This window comes from Babylonia areolata, chromosome 21 (assembly GCF_041734735.1).
Source record: "Babylonia areolata isolate BAREFJ2019XMU chromosome 21, ASM4173473v1, whole genome shotgun sequence".
NCBI classification, from domain to species: Eukaryota; Metazoa; Mollusca; class Gastropoda; order Neogastropoda; family Buccinidae; genus Babylonia; species Babylonia areolata.
In genome coordinates, this window is record NC_134896.1 from 50,937,870 (window position 1) to 50,952,869 (window position 15,000).

General features: G+C 43.0%; 1 protein-coding gene across 1 annotated transcript in view; it reads right to left on the reverse strand.

Annotated features, from left to right (window-relative positions):
- The window catches only part of LOC143296045 (uncharacterized), a 21,295-nt gene extending 14,835 nt beyond the window's left edge, over positions 1-6,460 (reverse strand). The window contains exons 1-3 of the mRNA XM_076607791.1: positions 6,294-6,460; positions 5,472-5,546; positions 1-52 (exon numbers count right to left, since the gene is read on the reverse strand). The exon at positions 1-52 is cut by the window's left edge and continues 68 nt beyond it. Coding sequence (XP_076463906.1) covers positions 1-52; positions 5,472-5,546; positions 6,294-6,339 — 173 coding nt within the window. The 5' untranslated portion in view covers positions 6,340-6,460. The remainder of the gene's footprint in view (positions 53-5,471; positions 5,547-6,293) is intronic.
- Between the last annotated feature and the right edge of the window lie 8,540 nt (positions 6,461-15,000).

Sequence of the window (15,000 nt, forward strand, 5' to 3'; positions counted from 1 at the left end):
GCATTGGTCACACAAGGGGCGGAAATGTTGCACGCTGCTCCCACCTTTTGCTCTGTGAAAAAAACAACAAAGGAACAGAGAGGACATAAATTATTACGACTGGCGGTCTCCACACTGGGAGAGACGCTCACTCAGTCTGGCTCCGCGACTAAGCCATTATTATCGTTAGTATGGGGCTTAGTAGGTGGTGTCCTAAGTACGTTAAAAAACAACAACAACAGAACAGGCACCACTGAACACCACCGAAGTGACTCAGCAGCAGTGCAGGGTCTCCTCTGTGTGTGGCCTCCAGGCGACCTAACATCGATGGTTCCCTGTGGACTGCCGACGCTGGAACTGCGATGGACGAACCCGGGTGTGGCCGCCGTGTATGGGGGAATCTAAATGAGCGGCGTGGGAGTAATATGCCACTGAAACGGCGCAGATGATGGGGCAGCAAAAAAAAAAAAAAAAAAAAAAAAAAAAAAAAAATTACGACTGGTGATTGAGGTGGAAGGTTAGCCACATTATTAATTAGTCGTGAACGCCCGAGCATGGGAGGAGGGGGGGGGGTGTACTTAAACACTACACTACACACACACACACACACACACACACACACACACACGTACACATTTGTATTTGTATTTGTATTTCTTTTTATAACAACAGATTTCTCTCTCTCCAGGAGGAGCGCGTCGCTACACTACAGCGCCACCCCCTTTTTTTTTTTTTTTTTTTTGGTATTTTTTTCCTGCGTGCAGTTTTATTTGTTTTTCCAAGTGGCTTTTTCTACAGAATTTTTGCCTGGAGCAACCCTTTTGTTGCCGTGGGTTCTTTTACGTGCGCTAAGTGCATACTGCACACGGGACCTCGGTTTATCGTCTCATCCGAATGACAAAGCGTCCAGACCACTACTCAAAGTCTAGTGGAGGGGGAGAAAATATCGGCGGCTGAGCCGTGATACGAACCAACGGGCTCAGATTCTCTCGCTTCCTTGGCGGACGCATTACCTCTAGGCCATCACTCTACGTGATATATATGAATATGAATATGAATATGAATATATATATATATATATATATATATATATATATATATATATATATATATATTCACACACAGTCACATTTTCATACCCACACACATTCACACACATACATATTCTCTCTCTCTCTCTCTCTCTCTCTCTCTCTCTCACACACACACACACACACACGCACATGCACGCACGCAGGCAACACATTCCTTCTTCTCCTTTTCCTCCCTTCACTGTCACGATTCATTTAGGTATCTCACAGAACTATTCACCAGATTTCTCGCAGGTCTGTGAGTCGTGTGTCAAATTTTGGATCTCCGCAAAAGGGGTTTCCTGTCCATTCTACTATGTTCTCAGTCCATCTTTTTTATTCTTCTTTTTTTTCTTCTCTCTCTCTCCCCCTCGATCGTTTCCATCCAACTCCGAAAACGGAGTATGGTTGCCTACATGGCCTGGCGGGGTAAAAACGGTCATACACGTAAAAAGCCCACTCGTGTACATGTATACAAATGAACGTGGGAGTTGCAGCCCACGAACGTAGAATGAGAGGTAGAAGAAGTTTCCGTCCCTCAACCGTTCAACGGATGATTGTTTCCAGCAAGGCAATTGGATCTTGTTACCGTGGCCATACCATGATTGTTACAAGTAAGGCCATTGCATTTTGTTACCGTGGCCATACCATGATTGTTACAAGCAAGGGCATTGGATCTTGTTACTGTGGCCATACCATGGTTGTCTTCAGCAAGGCCATTGGATTTGTTACCGTGACCATACCATGATTGTTACAAGCAAGGCCATTGGATCTTGTTACCGTGGCCATACCATGATTGTTACAAGCAAGGCCATTGGATCTTGCTATGTGGCCATGCCATGATTGTTACAAGCAAGGCCATTGGATCTTGTTACCGTGGCGATACCATGATTGTTACAAACAAGGCCATTGGATCTGGCCATGTTACCGTGGCCATACCATGATTGTTACAAGCAAGGCTATTGGATCTGGCCATGTTATTGTGGCCATACCATGATTGTTACAAGCAAGGCCATTGGATCTCGTTACCTTAACCATACCATGATTGTTACAAGCAAGGCAATTGGATTTTGTTACATGGCCATACCATGATTGTTACAAGCAAGGCCACTGGATCTTATGACGTGGCCATACCGTGATTGTTACAAGCAAGGCCATTGGACCTTGTTACTGTGGCCATACCATGATTGTTTTCAGCAAGGCCATTGGATCTCGTTACTTTAGCCATACCATGTTACAAGCAAGGCCATTGGATCTTATTACGTGGCCATACCATATTTGTTACATGCAAGGCCATTGGATATTGCCATGTTACCGTGGCCATACCACGACTGTTACAAGCAAGGCCATTGGATCTTGTAACCGTGGCCATACCATGGTTGCTACAAACAAGGACACTGGATCTAGTTATGTGGCCATACCATGATTGTTACAAGCATGGCCATTGGATCTTGCCATGTTACCGTGGCCATTCCATGGTTGTTACAAGCAAGACCATTGGATCTTGTTACGTGGCCATATCAACGAATACATATACAAAAACATAGTGCTGCTTGCATAAAAAAAAGGTTATGATGATACACCTTTCCACTTCTTGCTTGGATGAGAGGTGTTAACTCTCTCCATACGAACGGCGAAAGAGACGACGTTAACAGCGTTTCACCCCAATTACCATCATCAAAAATATTGCAAGTGGAAGGCTCTTATACTGAAGACGTGAATGTTGACAAAGAATACCACAATTCTGACGACGGAAACTAAAGTTTGGGTCATTCAGACACCAACTGGACATCCGAGGGGTCTGTGTAGAAGAGAAGAGAGGACTGGCTGTAATGAGTGAGTTAACAAGTGGTAGATGACCGACCAGAATGAAAAAAAAAAAAACCAACCAACAAAGAGTGTCCCGTCTTTACCGTCTTGTGTAGCGGTCAGACGTGTTCGATTATGACCATCAGAACAGCAGAGGCTAGGAGGCAATTGCTGTCTCAACTATCTGGGATAGAAGTTGATTATAGTGGAGAGTGTCTTGACCCCCCAGGTTATACATCCCCACTCTCTCAGCCGAGAGGGTGTTACGTCAGCCAGCGTTGGGATGGTTCCCCCCCAAGGCCAACTAGCCCATCCTAAAAAGCTGCAGCACTAAGAAGGAGCCAGTGCAATTTTTGCCTCCTGGTTTGGGATTCGTGGTCCTTCACAAAAGACTAAGCTGTAACTGATTTCCCCCATTGCAAACCATTGATAATACAGCCTGTACTTTTTGCTCCTGGGCACGGCTGTAAACTTGTGTTAGTCTGTGATGTAAGTTGTCTTGACACTGTAGTCACTCTAGCTTCTCACGCCACGAACCACCACCCCCTCCACACACACACACACACACACACAAACACACACATCCCCCCCCCCCACCACAACCTTCACCCACCACACGCAGTTTCGGTCCTACCTCGTGCCACATGCTGAGTGGATAGAATGTCGCGCATGAATTAGGCCATTAGCCGGTTGACAACACTCTTTTCTTTTGTCAAGACACAGTAGGGTGGATTTACCATGAGGAAACTCTGCCCCACTCCCCTCTCCTCCCTAAACGTTCGCGAAGAGGTGAAAACATCCTTATTTTTGTAAGAGAGACCAGAGAGAGAGATAGGAACACACACACACACACACACACACACACACACACACACACGCGCGTGCGTGCGCGGGCGCAACAGCCGAATGGTTAAAGCGTTGGACTTTCAATCTGAGGGTCCCGGGTTCGAATCTCGGTAACGGCGCCTGGTGGAGATTTTTCCGATCTCCCAGGTCAACATATGCGCAGAGCTGCCAGTGCCTGAACCCCCTTCGTGTGTATGTGCACGCAGAAATTCAAATACGCACGTTAAAGATCCTGTAATCCATGTTAGCGTTCAGTGGGTTATGGAAATAAGAACATACCCGGCATGCACACCCCCGAAAACGGAGTATGGCTGCCTACATGGCGGGGTAAATAAACAAAACGGTCATACACTTAAAATGTTAAATGTTACATGTTTGTCTGAGTGTGTAGGTGTGCGTGCGTGACATCTGATTGAATGACACAGGAAACGAATGATGAGCGCCCAATGGCAGCCGTCAGTCGGCTCTACCCAGGTAGGCAGCCTGTTGTGTAAACGACTCCGTGTTTGTAAAGCACTCCGAGCTTGGTCTCCAAGCGAGGATTGGCGCTATGTAAGTATCCATATCAAACACACACACACAGACACACACACACACACACAACACACACACACTAAAAAATCCCACACCTACAACCTTCCTATCAGGAAGAAACAGTCTTCTTCTAAAATTTTCTTCTTCTTTTATTCCTTCGTGTTTCTCTTCTATCAGTCCGATTACTCTGGTGATAATAAATTTAATCTCATGTGAGTATTGATATTAGCATTATTTTACTATATTATGTACTTTTTGTTTGTTTTATTTCATTATTTCATTACTGTTATCTGATACAATTGATAATATGGTTCATCAGCCGTCATGATAAAATTAAAGTGCAACGTTGTGAGCACAGTATGAGCTTTAAGCTTGTTGATGCTCTTTTGTCATTCATTGCATTGTAATCATGTGTATTGTTGAATAATTAACTCACTCAGTACGGCCAGCCCTCTCTTCTCCTCTACACAGACCCCTCGGATGTCTAGTGGGTGTCTCAATGACCCAACCTTTAGCTTCTGTCGTCAGAATTGTGGTATTCTTTGTCACAATTCACCTCTTCAGTATAAGAGCCTTCCGCTTGCAATATTTTGATGGTGGTAATTGGGGTGAAACGCTGTCGTGTCTTTCGCCGTTCGAATGGAGAGAGTTAAAGATTATTTAAACCAAGAAACAGTCGTTGGTTGGATACTAGCTTTGATTGACATTGCTGCTTACAAATCCAATTGACCACACACTTAAGGCCATAATATAAGGACTGCCCAATTAAAAGTCAAAATTCAAACGCCGTGTTAAACGCAAAACTGTCACATCTTAATTACCTCCCCGCTCCGACTATCCCCCCCCCCCCCCCCTCCATCTCTTCCCCCACTCACCCACCCACCCACAAAAAAAACAAACAAAAAAAACAAACAAAAAAACCCCCAAAAAACTGTTGGGATGGTTCCCAAAAGGCCACTTAGCCCCAAACCCAAAGACTGCAGCTCTTAAGAGCAAGTAGTAATTTTGCCTCCTAGGTTGAGAGTCATAGTCCTTCACAAAAGACTAAGCTGTAAATGATTTTCCCATTGCAATGGAGAAACCATTGATAATAATATGGCTCTCAGTTTGCTGTTGGACCAACTGTAAACTTATGTCAGTCTATGATATAGGCTCATACATACTGGAAGTACATACATGCATGCATGCATACATACATACACACGTATATATATTTCTTCGCATGAAACTCACTACATGTGTTCTCCTGACACGTCGAATCACTTCCACAGGAAGAGCAGTCTCTGGTGACCACACCCTGCACTGTCCCTGAGAGAGAACAAAAAACAATACATAAATAAATAAACAGTTAAATAAATAAACAGGTAAATAAAATCACAATTACCTCATAGCTTGGTGTTGTGTTCAATCTGAACTTTCTTCGCCACCACCACCACCCCCCCCCCCCCCCTTTTTTTTTTTTTTTTCTTTGCAAGTTCTAGCAGAGATAACCCAGTATTTTATAATACCTTAAGTGAAAAGATTAAAGATAAAAATGTTACGAATATCTCATAACTTGGTGGTGATTTAATCTGAACCCCCAACCCAACCCAACTTCCCCTTTTGTTTTGCACAAGTTCTATTCTTCCAAAAGCTTAAGAAATTACAATAGAGACATTTTATCAGCGCCGTACTCTATCTAGCTATTTTGTGAACTCTGTTTTATTATGTTTATCATCATCATCGATATCATTGTTATTTGCACTAGTACCATTCAGCCAAAGAGATACGGGTACGACATAATGGTGAACTGGTTTTTTATGTAACAAAATGGAAGTTTAAAAAAAGAGTTTAGAAAGAAAGAGAGAAACATGAGAATAAGATTAAGAAAAAAAAAGACAACATATGATTATAATATCTAGTTTTGAAACGAAAGTTAATTGATAGATACCTTTAATTGTGCGATCGTAGTGAAAATCACACACACACACACACACACACACACACTTTGATTATTTTCACACACACACACACACACACACACTAACACACACACGCACACACTTCCAGACTTACCAACAGCCAGGACAAACACAACAGCACACAGGTAAACAGAATACATGGCTGAGATTCTCGGGGAGATTCTTCCAACAAACTTGTAACGCCCGACAACAACAGCGCACACACAAAAACAGCGAATTCTCTCCCCTCTCTCTCTCTGTGTGCAAACACTCGCTTTGCCGACTGATTCAAGGAGTGCCGATCATCACCACAGTCCCTTTCTTATATATCTTCTCCAAACCCCTCCCAACCCATCCGCCAACACAGTTTGCCTTGATTTTTTTTTTGTTTTTTGCATTGGTCTATCCGACTTACATTTATTCTTTGTGTGTGTGGTACAGCACAATCTCATTGGGTTAAAAAAAAATTAAAAAAAAAAAGTCTCTCACACACACACAGAAAAAAAAAAGAAGGCTATGCTAATCAAGTTGAATAAGAGCTATCAGCCTGGAGGATTTTTTTTATCAAGCGTTCCAAAGTTTACCACTTAGAGAGGGTGTGGGTGGTAGCGGGTATGGCTTCTATGGCAGTCATAACGCCCAGTGTGGGTGGGGCTTTTTTTGATTGCTGTTGTTGTTGCTATTACTGTCCACACCTGTGAGTTTTAGAAGTCTTTTTTTTTTTTTCTTTTTTTCTTTTTTAAGTTTTCTGTTGTTGTTGTGGAGCTGTAGCAATGATTCATCTGCACACCCTTAAATTCGTGTTGATGTAAAATTCTTTACTTAATGATTTAAAAGTCTTAAAAAAAAAAAAGAAGAAGAAAAAGCACAAGTTTCTTGTATGTAATGACTTCATCATGGAGTGATGGCCTAGAGGTAACGCGTCCACATAGGAAGCGAGAGAATCTGAGCACGCTGGCCCGATTCACGGCTCAGCCGCCGATATTTTCTCCCCCTCCACTAGACCTTGAGTGGTGGTCTGGACGCTTAGTCATTTGGATGAGACGATAACCGAGGTCCCGTGTGCAGCATGCACTTAGCGCACTTAAAAGAGCCCACGGCAACAAACTGGTTGTTCCTGGCAAAATTCTGTAGAAAAATCCACTTCGATAGGAAATACAAATAAAACTGCACGCAGGGGAAAAAAAAAAGACAAAAAAAAGGGTGGCTCTGTCGTGTAGGGGGGAAGGGGAGGGGGAGGGGGGGGGGGGGGAGCAGCCTGAATTTCACACAGAGAAACCTGTTGTGATAAAAAGAAATACAAATACAGCATGACGAAAACTTGCTCACCTGTGAATTCAGAAGTCCCCTTGCCTCATTTTTCGGGGGCTGTGGATTTATATTTTCGTTCTCATCTGTATGCCTTTGAGTTCAGGTCAATCTTCAGTAAAAAAAACGTAACTGCATTAAATTTTGACATCAATGATCATAATGAACATTAATATTTTTTTCTCACACAAATGTGAGGACTAAAAAAAACAAAAACAACCAACCAAACAAACAAACAACAACAACAAAAAAACTCAACATAAAAATAACCAAAAGGAAACATTAAAATGCTCTTTCAAAGCTCAATCAACGACCCTAAACTCTGCATGAATAACAGAGACGGGAAACAAAATTTTTATTGCCATATCAAAGCTCAATCAACGACTCCAAAAATAACTCTCAAAAAAAGGTAAAAATACTTTCTCCTTTTATTTTACTTTTATTTTTATTTTTTACCCACGAAAACCTACACAAAAATGGGACTTTTTGGCGGGTCTAAATTTGGCAGGTTCGTGTGCTGTTGTTTACCCAGTGAAATCTGCCCCAGGGAAATGGTGGAGAGAGAGAGAGAGACAGGCAGAGGACGAGAAAGAATGTAATCCACCGTGAAGCCAAGCCACAGGTAAGCGAGCGAACGAGTTGAATCGTCGAGACATCCCGAAGCGCTTGGTAAACAGTCATGGTAGCGTTCGTGTGTGGAGGGGAGTTTTTGTCTGGTTGGGGGTACAATCAGTGTGAATACCTGCACTATTCTTCTGTGTGTGTGTGTGTGTGTGTGTGTGTGTGTGTGTGTGTGTGTGTGTGTATGCACCCCGCGCACGTCTGTATGTGTGTGTGTGTGTGTGTGTGCGTGTGTGTGTGTATGCACCCACGCATGTCTGTATGTGTTTGTGTGTGTGTGTGTGTGTGTGTGTGTGTTCGCACGTGTGTGCTGGTTTGCTTGCGTCTGTGTGTGTGTGTGTGTGTGTGCGCGCGTGCTTGCATATGTGTGTGTGTGTGTGTGTGTGTGTGTGTGTGTGCGTACGCATATGAGTGTGTGTGTGTGTGTGTGTGTGTGTGTGTGTGTGTGTGTGTGTATGCACCCACGCATGTCTGTATGTGTTTGTGTGTGTGTGTGTGTGTGTGTGTGTGTGTGTGTGTGTGTGTGTTCGCACGTGTGTGCTGGTTTGCTTGCGTGTGTGTGTGTGTGTGTGTGTGTGCGCGCGCGCGTGCTTGCATATGTTTGTGTGTGTGTGTGTGTGTGTGCGTACGCATATGAGTGTGTGTGTGTGTGTGTGTGTGTGTGTGTGTGTGTGTGTGTGTGTGTGTGTGTGTGTGTGTGTGTGTGTGTGACTCTTTACCCTCTTTTGTGCTGCGTGATTATCTTCTTCTTCGTTCGTGGGCTGCAACTCCCACGTTCACTCGTATGTACACGAGTGGGCTTTTACGTGTATGACCGCTTTCACCCCGTCATGTAGGCAGCCATACTCCGTTTTCGGGGGTGTGCATGTTTGGTATGTTCTTGTTTCCACAACCCACCGAACGCTGACATGGATTACAGGATCTTTAACGTGCGTATTTGATCTTCTGCTTGCCGTATACACACGAAGGAAGTTCAGGAAGTCTGCACACAATTATGTTGACCTGGGAGATCGGAAAAATCTCCACCTTTTACCCACCAGGCGCCGTTACCGAGATTCGAATCCAGGACCCTCGGATTAAATGTCCAACGCTTTAACCACTTGGCTACTTAAAGGTCCTTTAAGTATAGATCAACTGTTTGCCTGTCACAGCCCTCCCAGACAGAGGCCCATTCATAATCACACGACGGACGAAATAGTCAAGTGGTTAAAGCGTTGGACACCAGTAGCAATACATTTTGTAAATGATCAAATAATATAATCATTTGGTGATGAATCAAATCCCACTTACATTATCATTCCCAATGCATCGAATTGCAGCACACTATGTTCATCATTATGTGAAGAGCTGGTGTCGCATGTCTTGTTTTGTTTCCACTGTGCACGTCATTGACTGTCTGTGACGTCACAGTGCTCTCACACCACGGCGGGGCGTTCGAATGAGAGAGATTTCACGGCAGCTGACGAAATTTGCGTGCGCTAAATGTGCTTATTATATGACTGAATCGGTATGAGTGTGTGCGGTATCATCATCGTCGTCGGCCTCCTTCCGTCTCGAGAGACATGGCTGCACCAGAAATGTAGTCTTTGCCGGGCATTGCACTTCCTGCTGTGGCTGTGTAGACCGATGCTGAAGTGGCAATCTCTACTGCATGTGGGACAGGTATAGGTAGATGCTGCTTGGTTTACAGAACTTGACTTGCGTGTGGCTCTTTTTCTTCTCAGCGAGTCAATGCGGCTTCTCTCTGCTTGTTTCACCCCTCACTGAATGGCAGATTTCCAGGGTCCACGTGAGTCCGCAAGGCTTTCCCAGGACAGCACATCAATACCTGTACTTTTCAGGTCCTGTTTGCAAGCGTCTTTGAATCTTAGTCGGGGGCGGCCTTGGGGCCTAGATTCCTCTGATAGTTCGCTACACAGCAGATCTTTTGGAATGCAGTCGTCATCCATTCGGCGAACATCACCGAGCTAGCGAAGACAGCGCTGACTCACAGGGCGAAGACAGTTAGCAAGCCTGCACGCTCAAGCACTTCAGTGTTTGGGATCTTGTCCTGCCATCGGATTCCAAGAATTCGTTTGAGGCACTGGAGATGGAAACTGTTTAGTCTCTTCTCTTCGGCGGAATATGTGGTCCATGTTTCACTCGGGTAGAGTGGGATGCTTTGAACACAAGTTCCATACACCTGCATCTTGGTGTTCACCGTCAAGTTTTTGTTTAACCACACCCTCTTGTGTGAAGTTTGGACATGGCCCAGGCGGCCTTCGCAATTCTGGAGTTGATCTCTGGCTCGAGGGAAAGATACGAGGTTTTTGTAGACCCCAGATACTGAAACCGGTCAGCTGAGTTCAGCTCGTGGCTCCCGATGTGGATTGTTGGAGGAGAGTTAGTGCCCTGTCCCATCACTTTCGTTTTCTTCAGGCTGACGGTGAGGCTAAATTCATTGCACGCATGCACAAGGCGGTCTATGAGTATCTGAAGAGCCTCCTCTGTGTGTGTCACCAGTGCAGCATCATCAGTGGAAAGAGCCTCTCTGATGGTGACATGCCTGACTTTGGTCTTGGCTCTGAGTTCTAGCCAGCTGGAAGAGCTTTCTGTCAGATCTTGTGTGTAGGTAAACTCTGTGTGCAAACGCATATGACAACAGCATGGAGAAAAAACATGCCAAAAAGTGTTGGGGCGAGCACGCAACCCTGCTTGACACCACAGCTTATTTGGAACGGGTCAGACACTGCTCAATTGTAGCACACTGTGCTGTATATGTCCTTGTGAAAGGATTCGGCAATGGCCAGTAATTTCGGGGAACAGCCTATCTTCCTCAGAAGTGTGAACAGTCCACTCCTGCTCACTAGATCAAAGGCCTTTGTCAGGTCAATGAAGACGAGGTAGAGTGGTTGATTTTACACTCGGCATTTTTCCTGCAGCTGTGTGATGGAGAATATCATTTCGATGGTAGATCTGCCTGCCCTAAACCCACACTGCTATTCTGAGTATGCGCGTGCTGCTAGAACGTGCAATCGGGTCAGGATGACTCTTGCAAAGGCTTTGCCGACAATGCTGAGTAGAGAGATGCCCCGGTAGCTGTTACAGTCGGTGCAGTTGCCCTTGTTCTTGTACAGGGTCACGATCTTCACATCTCGCATGTCATGTGGTACAAAGCCCTCCCTCCAGCACATGCACATTCTGAATCAATGCTGCTTTCCCAAATTTGATTACCTCAGGGGGTATCCCGTCCTCTCCTGGGGCCTTTCCAACTGTCAAACAGTCTATGGCCCTGCTCAGCTCTTCTTCAGCTGGCTCTGCATCCAGCTCTTCCATGACAGACAGCTCTTGAACAGCGCTCAGGGCTGCTTTTGACACAACGTTTTGCGTGGAGTATAACTCTAGGCAGTGCTCTACCCATCTCTCCATCTGCTTTCGTTGATCAGTGATGTTCTCTCCTGTCTTGGACTTCACGGGTGCGGTCTTGGAGGCGATTGGACCGGTTGCCTTCTTGATGCCCGCATACATGCTGCCCGTGTTTCCAGAGTGTGCTGCAGACTGTATGCTCTGACTCAGATTCAGCCAATAGTCGGCTGTCTGCTGACACTTTGCTGCTTAAGATAAGATAAGATAAGATAAGATAAGAATAACTTTATTATCTCCAACTGGAGAAATTTGGTCAGGTGCATTATCACAACATAGACAAGTAAACAACATGGGGACCATAACTGTAAAAGTCAACAACAGCTTTTACGTATATTACGAAGATACAAATGTAAAAAAAAATATCACATACACCGTTTCATACATACATCCACACACTGCAGGTAATAACTAGTATTCTTAATTTAAAAACAGAAAGAATTAAGAAACATTATTTGAATATAATTATAAACATAGCCTACTATACTGCACATTGATTATAATAGTCAGATAAGATAAGAAAAAAGATAAATTGCGGAAAACCGCAACCAGATAATCAGCACACACCCGCACCCCCACCCCCACCCCCACCCACCCCACACACGTGGATTACTTGATTAAACAAGAGTAATAAACATATGTTCTCAAATAAAAGCATTTCACATATTCGCTTTTAAAAACATTGCAATTAATTATTACATCGTAATTATTAAACAGAAATATATTTAGAATACGGGCGTTAGCATGCTTGCTTGTAGACCTTAGTGCGTCCCGTGTAGCTTGGCGAGGATTGCTTGTGGTATCATACAGCATGGCTTTAGATAACATTTAATTTGATGACTCTGGAAACTTTAAAACTGTGTTTTTGGGGACCTTTAACTCACTCAGTACGGCCAGTCCTCTCTTCTCCTCTACACAGACCCTTCGGATGTCCAGTGGGTGTCTGAATGACCCAACCTTTAGCTTCCGTCGTCAGAATTGTGGTATTGTTTGCCAACATTCACGTCTTCAGTATAAGAGCCTTCCGCTTGCAATATTTTGATGATGGTAATTGGGGTGAAACGCTGTTAACGTCGTCTCTTTCGCCGTTCGTATGGAGAGAGTTAAAACTGTGTTTTGGGGGACCTTTAGCTAAGCAAACGAAGTTACGGCCCAGTGGCAATGCGCACAACTGGAAAGCGAATGTCCACGTATGGGTTGGAGCCATGTGGAGTGATGGCCTAGAGGTAACACGTCCGCCTGGGAAGTGAGAGAATCTGAGCGCGATGGTTCGAATCACGGCTCAGCCGCAGATATTTTCTCCCCCTCCACTAGACCTTGAGTGGTGGTCTGGACGCTTAGTCATTCGGATGAGACGATAAACCGAGGTCCCGTGTGCTAGCATGCACTTAGCGCACGTGAAAGTACCCACGGCAACAAACGCGTTGTTCCTGGCAAAATTCTGTAGAAAAATCCACTTCGATAGGAAAAATAAATAAAACTACATGCAGAAAACACACACACACACACACAAAGGGTAGCGCTGTAGTGTAGAGAAATCTGTTGTGATAAAAAAGAAAGACAAAAATGCAAGGGTGGTGTGTGCGTGTGTGGGGGGTGGGGTGGGGAGGAGGCCTGGGGGTGGGGGGGGTAGATGAAGTGTGAGAGAAACAGATGGAGGTAGGTAGGAAAGAGAGACAGACATATATATTGCATACATATATATATACATGTATGGGGTGTTGGTGAAAGGCTTGGGCCGACAAAGACTCACGTGCAATTCTAGCTTTGGAACTTTGAATTACGGAACACATGAAACAAAACAAAACGAAATGTAATGAAACTGAACGCTGCAACGCCCATACAAGACCGTGAGAAAGGCAAACACACCAACCGTAGTCTTAATTAATGACAGTAGTAGTATTTTTATGTATTTATCTATGTTTTATTTATTTCTCTTATTTTATTTTATTTAAAAAAATTTTTAAAATTATTATTATTGTTTTAATTTTTGTTATTTGTTGGTGTTTTTTTTTTTTTACTTTATTTTATTATTATTATTATTATTATTATTATTATTTATTTATTTCATTTTTTTTCTCAAGGCCTGACTAAGCGCGTTGGGTTGCGCTGCTGGTCAGGCATCTGCTTGGCAGATGTGGTGTAGCATATATGGGTTTGACAGAATGCAGTTGCGCCTCCTTAAGCTACTGATACTTAATTAATGACAAGGTTAAGGAAAACGTGAAATAAATAAATGCCGCATTTGAATCTAATAATAATAATAATAGTATTTATATAGCGCTGAATCTGGTGCAGAGACAAATCAAAGCGCTTTCACACCAGTTATTCACACGCATGCATAACTCTAAATCTGAAGAAGAAACTGAAGACAAGGATGAGGCAGGGTAGGGAGGCTATATTAGGAAGGGGTGGGTTTTTAGTCCAGGCTTGAAAGAGCGGGTGGAGTGCGGAGACCTGACGAAGCGAAAGAGGAAGTTCATTCCAAATGCAAGGTCCAGAGACAGAGAAAGAACGGCTTCTAACAGTGGAGTGTTTGAATCTGGGTATGCGTAAACATACCCGAACGTAGAGAGCGAGATGGAGTGCAGAGGTGAATCTCTCTTTTTTTTTTCTTTTTTTTTTTTAATGAATAAATACATATATTGGGAAAAGAGAAAAGAAAAAACAAAGTAACAATAGGAAAATAAAACAAAAAACAAACAACATTAAAAATTTAAAAAAAACAACAAAAAAACAACAAAAAAACCCACACATATAATTGATATACACATATAACATTCTAAGTAAAAACAAATGAGAATGTTTAAATAAGTCTTCAACTAAAAAAAAAAAAAAAAAAAGTAATAGATATCCATATCCCTACATATCAACTTGCACCATTTTTTTCAACATTTAACTTAGTTGTGCTATATTTCCATACATGGTTTGAAATATTGTTTTTATGTGTTGTTTCTAATTAATTAAAGGTAAGTATGGCAACCATTTTATTTTGAAGCTGTGTGTTTCACATGCGATCTTAGCGTTATATTTCTTCGATTTTGTATCTTGAAACAATGTAATGTTCAAAAGCGTGAATATTTGGAAGGCATTTATCTAACTTACATTTATATATATATATATATATATATATATATATATATATATATATATATATATACATCTTCCCCAGGAGGATTAATAAATTAAGCACTGAGTCTGTCTTCATATCAGCATGGAAACCAAACAGTATTATACATTCATTGAACTTCAAATTTTCACACACTGCACAGTTTATTTTTAATAGTTCTTCTAGACTTCTAGAATCTGGTAGAAATTAAGTTCTTGAGACAAGTTACAGGTGTTGCAACGCCTTGTACAAATACTCCGTGGAATGAATTCTTTAGCATTAATTAAGTGTAACAAGAACACACGTTTTGAAAATTACCTTAGGAGAAAAAAAACAAACTTGTCACACCAATGCACTGGCTTAGAATATAGAATAATAATAA